Genomic DNA, 13,139 nt, shown 5'->3' on the forward strand with positions numbered 1-13,139 from the left:
GTACCAAGGAGGTGAGGTCCATTGTGGGTGGGGCCTAGGGGCGATCGGTGGGAGTGGAGGGTCCCACTGCCACTCTGCTCACTGGATTGGTCTGGGATGGAGGGAGGGCAGCGATTGGGGTGGGCTGGGGGGGTTCGACTGATCCCGGGGGGGTGGGTCTGCCGGGGCGAGGGGGGTGGGGGGATTGCCACTGCTGAGGGGGGTGGGCTGGACATCGGGGCACTCCGGGAGGGGGGAGTCGGGGAATTGTGGGGGCCATGATCGGGCCGTGGGGCGGGGAGGGGGCTGGAGGGGCAGCACTGCGGGGGTTCCGGGTTGGCCAGTAATTGAGCTGGCCAGCAAATGGGAGTCTCAAAGATCGGGACCACTGCGAAAGAACTATCAGATTCCAGCACGAATAGGCCCCGCCTCCCTGGGTTTTTAATGAGTTTCATGACTGGGACCTCTGCAATGCACAGAGTGCGGAGATTCAGGTGAGAAGTTAAACTGACAAAACAGTCGAGATCTAGAAGTTTTCCCGTCAATTCAGCGCTTTTGGGAGAATCGCGGCGACTGTTTCAGTTCCCGAATCTGTTCAGGAATTTAACTTGGTTCATGAAAGTGTGTAGCTAACTAAGGTAAATATTGATAATTATTCGATCCAAAGCAGCAGAATGTTCTTCTAGACTCCACAGTGGAAGTTTTAGGCTGCTCCCTGTTGACAGCAGTGAAAAGAAGCCAGGAGCTATTTTTATAATCCAAGATGTGTGTAGAAAGTGGTTAATGCAATTATTTTTGCATAATGATCTATTTTTTTTTGAATAGGTACTGTGTTGGAAAAGGTACACAATAGACAATCATTTATACAGTAGCGCATTTGGATAGAATGTGAATAGTGTCAGTCTGTAATGCAACAAGGAATAATGAGTGAGAAAGTGTTCATGAATTTTGGACTTTATCCTTTGCTATTGCGATACAAGACTTTTCAATATGTTAACCGAATGTTGGAGTGGCAGGGAAACATGGCACATTCAATCATCACTGAGATTATTGTAAAGATTTGATTCCATTCGCTGTAAAGAGAAATTTAATTAATGCTTTAAATTAACACTTTAAATCCATCTAACATTTTAATAAAAAGAATCATTTCCATGTGGATGTTAACTGCATAATGACCAGTGATGGGCACAGTTTTATGCAGAAGGTCATAAAGAGCATAGTTACGGTTCAATGTTCTAAGTGAGTCACTGGGGCATTAAAACTTCAACAATCTCTGACAATTTTAATTGCACAATGATATAAATAAAATTAAATTATTAACCCAGTCATAATTGTTGATAATTATTACGTTCAAATTAATTTTAGGCTAGTTCATAGAATTCCTATAGTGCAGAAGGAGGCCATTCGGCCCATCGTGTCTGCACCAATTACAATCCCACCCTATTCCCGTGACCCCAGATATTTACCCTGCTAATCCCCTGACATTAGGGTCAATTTGTCATGGCCAATCAACCTCACCCGCACATTTTTGGACTGTGGGAGGAAACTGGAGCACTGGGAGGCAATCCATGCAGACACAGGGAGAACGTGCAAACTCCACACAGTCACCCGAGGCCGGAATTGAACCCGGTTTCCTGGCGCTGTTAGGCAGCAATGCTAACCACTGTGCCACGTTGCTGCCCATTTCAACAGAAAATAAATTTATATAAATTGTGCCATGTTGTTGATGCCACACCTGAGAATATTAAATTCCATTTAAGGTGTAAAAAAGGCATTCTACTTATGCATACCAGGGCTATTGTTCCTTAACTGTGCAGGAAGATTATCGTAGCTATCCCTTGCTCTACCCTCACTGAACATCCAGTCAAATGCAGTTTCATTCAGTAAGTGCTGTTGAACAGCGTTCAATGGTGGAAACCCACCACTTTCCTGGTCCTGGAATGATATGGTCAACAGTTGTGACCTCTTTTCAACCCTTGCTAAGAGCTGCCTGGATGAAACACACATAGAATTGAACTAAAGTTGTAAAGTCAGTAACATTCAATGGTTATGGGCTCCAATTACCCACCGAGCCATTAGAGATAACCATTTAACCTTTTCTGGATTGTTTGTATTTCATAAACCTGCATCAACTGATTCCCCCTACACACACATAAATTTCAATTTCTGGGGGTTAACATTTGAACATTTTTTTGTTCAAGAAAGAAAATCTGGATAAACTTGTGTTTAATCAAGATCGTTACTCACTGGCTTCCCAGAATTATCATTAAAGGAAAGGTGGGTGCCTCCAATAGAAATTGTAAGGGACTTCATGCAAATGATTCCGCTGTCATAGCAATCCATATTCTGAGTGGTTATGGAAACATTCGAACTGGCGGTGCCCTAGAAAACAAATAGACAGATATAACTTGTCTTTTCCATGATAGCTGTTCGAACTTAAATCTGAATTCATAATTCCTCTGGGCTCAAGAGAACAACAGGTTTTATATACATTGTCATTCCAACATTTGTCTATGCATGTGCTTCTTTGGAATCAAATTTTAGAAACGCCTCTTTTCTGCAAGCAAGGTTTTGGAAATGGAAGCTTTCTACAGAAGGAATGTAATTAATGATTGGTCGATCAAAATGAAGAGGAAATGACCAGTTGAATTAGGACATACATTGATCGAAAGGTAACATTATTTGGACAAGAAATATAATTATCTCAGAATCAGAGGGTATAAAATGGGAAGTCCACCATCATAAACAACTGTTCCCATTATTCTTTAGCTATTTGAGAGGGAAATTATGCCATCTCCCTCATTATTGGGAATCTTGGAGTATGGTTACCTGTAGCGTCAGTCTACTGCTGTAAATGTGGCAATATCAATGATATCTGCAGTGAAATGTAGTGCCTGACATTGTTATGTGCTACTTGCCAGCTAACCCCTGAGCATTTGTCCAAGTGCTGCTGCGTAGACTGGCTTGGTTTTCATTAACAGAGACAATGTCAGAGCTGAACAGTCTGAATTTGTCAAGAGAATAGCTCCACTCCTGATCTTATGACGGAAGGAAGGTAATTGATGGGCTAAGCAACTCCTACAGTGAGGTCCTGAGACTGTGATAGTTGGCCTCCAATTATCCTAAAGACCAGACAGAACAATAGCCACAGAAGAGTTTTCTGTTTGATTCTCATGGACCTCAATTTTGCTAGGCCTTCTCGGTGCTAGAACTCTCAGTCTTTAATGTCAACAACAGTAACTCCTACATCTCCTTTGTCATTGAGCTCCATGGCTAGAACTTTCCAGCCACTCACGCCAGCGGGATCTTTTGGTCCCGCCGACGGCACACCCCAGCCGTGGGTTTCCCAGCGGTGAGGGGTGCATTTAACAGGAAACTCCATTGCCAATAGAGGGACCAGAAAATCCTACCACTAGTCAATAGTGGACCAACTCCACCATCACGAAGCACGTAGTGGGTTGCGTGGAAAATCCTGCTCCATGTCTATATCAAGGCTGTGGGTTGTGATTCTGGAGTTGTGATTCTGGCAGAGCGCAAACTGAGCATTATTGAGTAGATCATTGGTGAGCACATGACATTGGATACATTTCCTTTGTCACTTTACATAAGAACAGGAGTAGGTCATTTAGTTCCTTCAGCCTGTCCTGCCATTTGTCACGATGTGTCATGTGCAACATGGAATATTAATCATTAGTTCCATCGGCTGTCCAAATGTTTTGAATCGTTTTTGAAAGGGAAAAGAAACAGCTAGAACTGCAAGGCTATGGTTTTACAATGGCTGCAGAAGTCACTTTTATTTAAAGTTATAGTTTATTTATTAGTTTCACAAGTAGGCTTATTTTAACACTGCAATGAAGTTACTGTGAAAATCTCCTAGTCGCCACACTCCGGCGCTTGTTCGGGTACACTGAGGGAGAATTTAGCACGGCCAATGCACCTAACCAGCATGTCTTTCAGACTGTGGGAGGGAACCGGAGCACCCGGAGGAATCCCACGCAGACACAGGAAGAACGTGCAGACTCCACACAGACAGTGACCCCAGCTGGGTATAGAACCCGGGTCCCTAGCACCGTGAGGCAGCAGTGCTAATCACTGTGCCACCATGCTGCCCCTGACGTACAAACTGACCAAGTTTCAAGAAGCCTCTGAAAATGGATTACCAGGGCACGTGTCTAAGTAGTTTCCCTCATGGACTTCACACCTGAAATTGTCTGAACACAGTAAGAAGTCTCACAACACCAGGTTAAAGTCCAACAGGTTTATTTGGTAGCACGAGCTTTCGGAGTGCTGCTCCTTCATCAGGTGAGTCATTGTCTGAACATTCTGCAAAAGATAAAGACAAGAGACCACCAGACCTCCTGACTTCAGAAACTGCCAGGAACAAAGGACTAACGAATCTCATTTTGCAAGGAAGGTCCATCTGTTTTGACCTTGATAGCTTTGACAACAGGAGAGCAAACCTCCTTCATTGATATGCATTGCCCTCCTTTGTGTGCCAGTAGCTAGCGGTCATGTGATTGAAATCCAACTCTGAAAAACTATGATTGTAAATTTGTTGTTTTGTTACAGCAAGAAAAGAGTCTGCAGAATGCACCAATAACATCCAGAAGAAGACGGGAAAGTGTATCTTAACCTCTCTCTCCCTGCTATTCCCAACTTCGAACCCTATCTCTGTTACGTTTTGGAATACATCACAGAGAAAGAGAATTTTAATCAAAAGAAACTTAACAAAAAACAGTACAGCACAGGAACAGGCCCTTCGGCCCTCCAAGCCTGCGCTGATCACGTTGTCCTATCTAGACCAACCGCTTGTATTCCTCTATTCCCCATCTGTTCATATGTCTATCCAGATAAGTCTTAAATGTCGCTAACGTACCTGCCTCAACCACCTCACTTGGCAGAGCATTCCAGGTCCCCACCACCCTCTGTGTAAAAAACTTCCTCCGCACATCGCCACTGAACCTGTCCCCCTTGATGTTGAACTGGTGCTCTCTTGTAATTGTCATTTCTGCCCTGGGAAAAAACTTCCAATGGTTCACCCTATCCATACTGCACATAATTTTATAAACTTCTATCAGGTTGCCCCTCAGCCTCCAGGCAGGATTTTAAGGCCTCACTTGTCCCAAAATGATAAAATCCTGCCCGAAGTCAACGGATCGTTCCAATGTCCGCCCCTCGCCCACTCCAATTCCCGTGGCGGGTGGGGCAGTAAAATTCCAGCCCAGGTGTCATAACATCCACTTTGGACAGATTGCGGTTTCTAAAAAATATTTCTGCTCAAGATTTTTCCCCAGTTTATAAACAACGCAACAAATTCGCAAGGATTGGTGCAGTATAACATCATCATATACATACAAAAAGAGACCAGCAAATATTATTACAATTGGCTTGGCATATCAATTACCAATTACAACTCATTGCAATTGTTGTAAACACTGTAATTGGTGCCTCCCTTGAAAGGGTAATGAAAGGATATGAAACAGACTGGGGTATATCAGAATAACAGGGTAACAGGATAAAACCCTGAGCACATCGCGCAATGGTGTACACCCCTGTGCCCACTGGATAACAAGCTCTGGGCTTAAGGGAACCTCTATGGGATCAAATACAACCACACAAAGCCCAAAACAGCTCCAAACAATGAAAGAATACCACAGAAAGAAGGGAACATCAGCATAAAACTTCAAACGGTGTGACAGTGTACAGATGCACCATAGAAAGGATTATTTCTGGTTGTATCACAGCTTGGTATGACGCCTATATATAATCTACCCAAGATTACAAGAAACTACAGTCCATCACGCAAACTGCCTCCCATCCATTGACTCTGTCTATAATTCCCACTGTCTTGGGAAAGCAGCTACATAATCAAGGACCCCACATACCCCGGGCATACTCTCTTCCACCTTCTTCTGTTGGGAAAAAGAAACAAAAGTCTGAGGTCACGCACTAACCGATGCAAGAACAGCTTCTTCCTCGCTGCCATCAGACTTTTGAATGGACCTACCTTACATTAAGTTGATCTTTCTCTACACCCCAGCTATGACTGTAACACTACATTCTGCACACTCCCCTTTCCTTCTCTATATGGTATGCTTTGAATGTATAGTGTGCAAGAAACAATACTTGTCACTGTATATATGTGACAATAATAAATCAAATCAAATCAAGCTCACACACAGGATAACAGGAGTACAGCTACTCAGCCTCACGGGATGAGTCAAGAACAAAGAACAAAGAACAAAGAACAATACAGCACAGGAACAGGCCCTTCGGCCCTCCAAGCCCGCGCCGCTCCCCGGTCCAGGATTGAATCCTGAATCCAGGATCCCCGCCCAATTTTCCAGCCTATCTACATACCAATATCCTATCCACCGAGCTGTCCCCCACAGCTACGATGCTTTGTTCATTACAACCTATTAACTCACCCCCACCCCCCCATTCCAGACCATGTGATCTCCAGGGAGAGGCGAAAACCCAGAGTGAAAAACCCCAGGGCCAATATGGGGAAAAAAAATCTGGGAAATTCCTCTCTGACCCCCTGAGGCGATCGAAACGAGTCCAGGAGATCACAATGGCCCTGATCGGAAAATGCTTCCCAACCCTAGTCATTTCCACTTCCACGAGAAACAAGGAACAATTAGCCCGCGCCGCTCCCTGGTCCAAACTAGACCACTCTTTTGTATCCCTCCATTCCCACTCCGTTCATATAGCTGTCTAGATAAGTCTTAAACGTTCCCAGTGTGTCCGCCTCCACCACCTTGCCCGGCAACACATTCCAGGCCCCCACGACCCTCTGTGTGAAATATGTCCTTCTGATATCTGTGTTAAACCTCCCCCCCTTCACCTTGAACCTATGACCCCTCGTGAACGTCACCACCGACCCGGGGAAAAGCTTCCCACCGTTCACCCTATCTATGCCTTTCATAATTTTATACACCTCTATTAAGTCTCCCCTCATCCTCCGTCTTTCCAAGGAGAACAACCCCAGTTTCCCCAATCTCTCCTCATAACCAAGCCCCTCCATACCAGGCAACATCCTGGTAAACCTCCTCTGTACTCTCTCCAAAGCCTCCACGTCCTTCTGGTAGTGTGGCGACCAGAACTGGACGCAGTATTCCAAATGCGGCCGAACCAACGTTCTATACATCTGCAACATCAGACCCCAACTTTTATACTCTATGCCCCGTCCTATAAAGGCAAGCATGCCATATGCCTTCTTCACCACCTTCTCCACCTGTGACGTCACGTTCAAAGATCTGTGGACTTGCACACCCAGGTCCCTCTGCGTCTCTACACCCTTTATGGTTCTTCCATTTATCGTGTAGCTCCTCCTTACATTATTCCCACCAAAATGCATCACTTCGCATTTATCAGGATTGAACTCCATCTGCCATCTGTCCAGATAAAACAGGATCCAGGTAACTAAACTTACCCCAGACTCTACAAGTAACAGGATACTTTCTCAGGTGTTAATGAGGAGGAATCTAACACGATTGACTGGGCAGCAATTGCATGGTCTCCTTTGAAATGTAACACGGACAAGTAATATATTGGCGGTTTTGGCACTATTTTACTTTCATTTTGCTAAAAGGTTAAAGGAGGAATTTTGCCCTCTTCCCCTTGTTCTGTGCTGAAACTAAGATGCTGCTGCTGTACTTGCTATGCTGCACTGCAAACATCTTAAAAATGATTCTCCTCAAAGTGTTTGATCAAGTGTTTGATAAATTGAGTAGATTAATCCAAGTTTGGCTTCTGGAGGTTAATCAGCTGGTTGGTTTATTAACAATGACAAAGTGCGAGCAAGTTATATATACATCTATAGTTAATGGTACAATATTTATTGGATGTGTAAATTACAACCCAATGCTGGCGAGAGCTCATAAAATATCAAAATGTTGCTTAAAATTCGCCTATTAAAAACTTAGATGGACAATGGCAGATGAATTGCTCTAAACCAATCAATTATGAGATGGTCATGTGATCTCTGTCATATGCTACTGCATCCTGGAAACCAAGACAGAGTCCATATTCTCAACTTGCACTCAGGACACAGACCAGCTGCGAAACTCTGCCAAGCAGACGAGACAAAGGAACTACGCCATCTACATGCACACCAAGAACAGGAAACTTGAGAAACTCGGCATCACCACCAGCAGCAACCAAGCCTCCCCCAGTACCACAGTAGAAAACAGTACCACTGCAGGGAAGTCCACTGTCAACTTGTTGGACTACACACTTCAACCAGATGAAATCAAAGTTTTCAGCCGAGGGCTCAATTTCTGCCCCACCACCAAAATAGACGCCATCAGTCTCGCAGCAGACACAGAGGAATTCATCAGGCGAATGAGGCTGCGGCAGTTCTTCCACAAACCCCAAGAGGCCAACAGCGAACACAATGAGACAGCCAATGAACCGGAACAGCCGACAGAGAGATCCGCGGTGCAGCAACCGAAGAGGAAAGAATTGAACTTGACTCCTCCAGAAGGCCACTGCCCTCGACTTGACATGTATGCCAAGCAGTCAGGAGGTGCGCCAATGCCAGACTCATCAGCGGCACTCACAAGACAGCCCCGAACATCACCCTAGCACAACGCAACGCCATCTGTGCTCTCAAGACCAACTACAACATTGTCATCAAACCAGCAGACAAGGGAGGGGCCATCGTCATACTGAACAGAACGGATTACTGCAAAGAAGTGTACCGACAACTGAACAACGAGGAACACTACAGACAGTTACCCGCAGATCTGACCAAAAAACACACCCGTCAACTCAACAGACTGATCAAGACCTTTGATCCGGACCTTCAGAGCACCCTCCGTGCTCTCATCCCACGTACTCCCTGTGTTGGAGATCTCTACTGTCTCCCAAAGATACACAAGGCAAACACACCCGGCCGTCCCATCGTATCGGGCAATGGGACCCTGTGCGAGAACCTCTCCGGCTATGTCGAGGGCATCCTGAAACCCATTGTACAAAGAACCCCCAGCTTTTGTCGCGACACTACGGACTTCCTACAGAAACTCAGCATACATGGAGCAGTTGAACCAGGAGCACTCCTCATCACAATGGATGTCTCGGCACTCTACACCAGCATCTCCCACGACGATGGCATTGCTGCAACTGCCTCAGTGCTCAGCCAGTTTCCAGATGCAATTTTACAACTCATCCGCTTCATCCTGGACCACAATGTCTTCACCTTCAACAACCACTTCTTCATTCAGACACACGGAACAGCCATGGGGACCAAATTTGCACCTCAATATGCCAACATCTTCATGCACAGGTTCGAACAAGACTTCTTCACCGCACAGGACCTTCAAACGATGCTATACACTAGATACATCGATGACATTTTCTTCCTTTGGACTCATGGTGAACAATTACTGAAACAACTATATGATGACTTCAACAAGTTCCATCCCACCATCAGACTCACCATGGACTACACTCCAGAATCACTTGCATTCTTGGACACACGCATCTCCATCAAGGACGGTCACCTCAGCACTTCACTGTACCGCAAGCCCACGGATAACCTCACGATGCTCCACTTCTCCAGCTTCCACCCTAAACACATTAAAGAAGCCATTCCCTACGAACAAGCCCTCCATATACACAGGATCTGCTCAGATGAGGAGGATAGCAACAGACACCTCCAGACGCTGAAAGATGCCCTCATAAGAACAGGATATGGCGCTCGACTCATCGATCGACAGTTCCAACGTGCCACAGCGAGAAACCACACTGACCTCCTCAGAAGACAAACACGGGACACGGCGGACAGAGTACCCTTCGTCGTCCAGTACTTCCCCGGAGCGAAGAAGCTACGACATCTTCTCCGGAGCCTTCAACATGTCATTGATGAAGACGAACATCTCGCCAAGGCCATCCCCATACCCCCACTTCTGGCCTTCAAACAACCACACAACCTCAAACAGACCATTGTCCACAGCAAACTACCCAGCCTTCAGGAGAACAGTGGCCACGACACCACACAACCCTGCCACAGCAACCTCTGCAAGACGTGCCGGATCATCGACACGGATGCCATCATCTCATGTGAGAACACCATCCACCAGGTACACGGTACATATACTTGCAACTCGGCCAATGTTGTCTACCTGATACACTGCAGGAAAGGATGTCCCGAGGCATGGTACATTGGGGAGACCATACAGACTCTACGACAACGGATGAATGAACACCGCTCGACAATCACCAGGCAAGAGTGTTCTCTTCCTGTTGGGGAACACTTCAGCGGTCACGGGCATTTGGCCTCTGATCTTCACGTAAGCGTTCTCCAAGGCGGCCTTCACGACACACGACAACGCAGAGACGCTGAGCAGAGACTGATAGCCAAGTTCCACACACATGAGGACGGCCTCAACCTGGATCTTGGGTTCATGTCACACTATCTGTAACCCCCACGACTTGCCTAGGCTTGCAAAGTCTCACTAACTGTCCTGGCTGGAGACAATATACATCTCTTTAACCTGTGCTTAACTCTCTCTCCACTCACATTGTCTGTACCTTTAAGACTTGATTACCTGTAAAGGCTCACATTCCAACCATTATTTTGTAAATTGAGTTTGTGTCTTTATATGCCCTGTTTGTGAATAGAACAGAACCTGATGAAGGGGCAGTGCTCCGAAAGCTTGTGGCTTGTGCTACCAAATAAACCTGTTGGACTTTAACCTGGTGTTGCGAGACATCTTAATATGCTACTGCGCCAGCAGATGGTGATGTTGTACCACATAAACTCCAACCTCACTGGAATGGTTGCTTTTTTTAAGATACTACAAATTACTGGGTTATAAACATCGCACCTAACCATAATAATAACGTTGAAACTTAGACGTGTTTCAAAGCCCATTTTCAGGCATGCTTCATGCTGCCTGAATGATTTCAGTTTGCAGGGGATTTTCACAGTAATTTCACTGCAGTGTTAATATAAGCCTACTTGCGACACTAATAAAAATAAATAAGCTCAGTGCAGAACATACTGTTGGCTGGCTGCATTCTCAAGAGGGGATCCAGCAGCGTGCATGGAGAATACAATGCACACTAGCTTGCATGTCTTAAAAGCAGCCTGCCCATCTTAAAGAGGAGCTGTACTTGTTGTACAGAAGCTGCTGGGGGGTGTCTTTGGGGAGACTGAATAGAAGCAAAAGCACAGAAAGTAGAGCAATAGGCAAGAGAGACGGCTCTTAGGTTTTCTGATGCATGCTGGAGGCATTAGTTCAGGAGGAAAGAAGCATTGTTTCTGCGGTGGGCAGGAAGCCCTCAATGTATCTCATCATGAAATCTCGAGTCAATCACATTGTCCACCTCTCAAGCTGCCCGAATCACCGTAGCTCATTCAATCAGCCATCATTATTCTCAAATAATCATTAAATTATATTCAGATACTCCACCTTACACACACACACACCTACCAATAATACCAGCCTCACACTCACCTCTCCTTGCATCCATCTGTCTCCACAGAATCCATAGAATCCCTGCAGTGCGGAAGGAGACCATTCGGCCCATCAAGTCTGCACCGACAACAATCCCACCCAGGCACTTTCCCCGTAAGCCCACATATTTACCTTGTTAGTCCCCCTGACACTAAGGGGCAATTTATCATGGCCAATCAACCTAACCCGCACATCTTTGGACTGTGGGGGGAAACCGGAGCACCCGGAGGAAACCCACGCAGACATGGGGAGAATGTGCAAACTGCACACAGACAGTGACCCGAGGCTGGAATTGAACCCGGGTCCCTGGCGCTGTGAGGCAGCAGTGCTAACCACTGTGCCACCGTGCCTATTCAGCTATCGCAGCACATCATCCGAACACAGTGCAACACAATCACTGACTTAATAAAAGCAAATTACTGCGGATGTTGGAATCTGAAACCAAAAGAGAAAATGCTGGAAAATCTCAGCAGGTCTGGCAGCATCTGTAAGGAGAGAAAAGAGCTGACGTTTTGAATCCAGATGACTCTTTGACAAAGCTTTGACAAAGGGTCATCTGGACTCAAAACGTCAGCTCTTTTCTCTCCTTACAGATGCTGTCAGACCTGCTGAGATCTTCCAGCATTTTCTCTTTTGGACAATCACTGACTTTCTGCCCTCTCTCTTTCAGGAGAAATGGTTCATAACTAAACGGAGCAAAGTAAAATCAGCAAAGGTGGTGATGGTGGGGTTTGAACAGGCCTACATCCCTGGAGGAGATGATGCTCCACATCATGGGGACAGTTGTGACTGAGGCTTCTATTGACCCAGAACATTCAGGATGATCATATGTTCCTGCCTTATGCACCTTCCCAAGTGCCACCACACCCTCTGCTACCTGGCATGAAGTGCAAGCTGCAAATGGTGTGATCTTTCTCCTTGTACTTTCCACACTTAATCTCACCCAATCTTCCCTTTCTCCATCTTTACAATCAGATACACTAGGAGGGATTTTACACCCTCGCTCATTCTGAAACCTTAACAGCCCACCCAAAGTCAACGGACCTTTCCATGGCCTGCCCCTCGTCCACTCTGATTCCCGTGGTGGGCAGTGTGGTAAAATTCTGGCCATAGTCTGGCCATTAACGTGCAGGTTCAGTCGGCAGTTAGGAAGGCAAATGCAATGTTAGCATTCATGTAGAGAAGGCTAGAATACAACAGTAGAGATGTACTTCTGAGGCTGTATAAGGCTCTGGTCAGACCCCATTTGGAGTATTGTGAACAGTTTTGGGCCCCGTATCTAAGGAAGGATGTGCTGGCCTTGGAAAGGGTCCAAAGGAGGTTCACAAGAATGATCCCTGGAATGAAGAGCTTGTCGTATGAGGAACGGTTGAGGACTCTGGGTCTGTACTCATTGGAGTTTAGAAGGATGAGGAGGGATCTTATTGAAACTTACAGGATACTGCGAGGCCTAGATAGAGTGGACGTGGAGAGGATGTTTCCAGTAGTAGAAAAAACTAGAACCAGAGGGCACAACCTCAAGCTGAAGGGATGATCCTTTAAAACAGAGATGAGGAGGAATTTCTTCAGCCAGAGAGTGGTGAATCTGTGGAACTCATTGTTGCAGAAGGCCGTGGAGGCTGGGTCATTGAGCATCTTTAAGACAGAGATAGATAGGTTCTTGATTAATAAGGGGATCAGGGGTTATGGGGAAAA

The 13,139-nt window shown here is 45.9% G+C and overlaps 1 protein-coding gene across 1 annotated transcript in view; it reads right to left on the reverse strand.

Annotated features, from left to right (window-relative positions):
- Nucleotides 1–13,139, reverse strand: part of otogl (otogelin-like) — a 186,608-nt gene that overhangs the window by 97,703 nt on the left and 75,766 nt on the right. Inside the window, exon 24 of the mRNA XM_078221105.1 lies at nt 2,227–2,361. Coding sequence (XP_078077231.1) covers nt 2,227–2,361 — 135 coding nt within the window. The remainder of the gene's footprint in view (nt 1–2,226; nt 2,362–13,139) is intronic.

Source organism: Mustelus asterias, chromosome 9, assembly GCF_964213995.1.
Source record: "Mustelus asterias chromosome 9, sMusAst1.hap1.1, whole genome shotgun sequence".
NCBI lineage: Eukaryota > Metazoa > Chordata > Chondrichthyes > Carcharhiniformes > Triakidae > Mustelus > Mustelus asterias.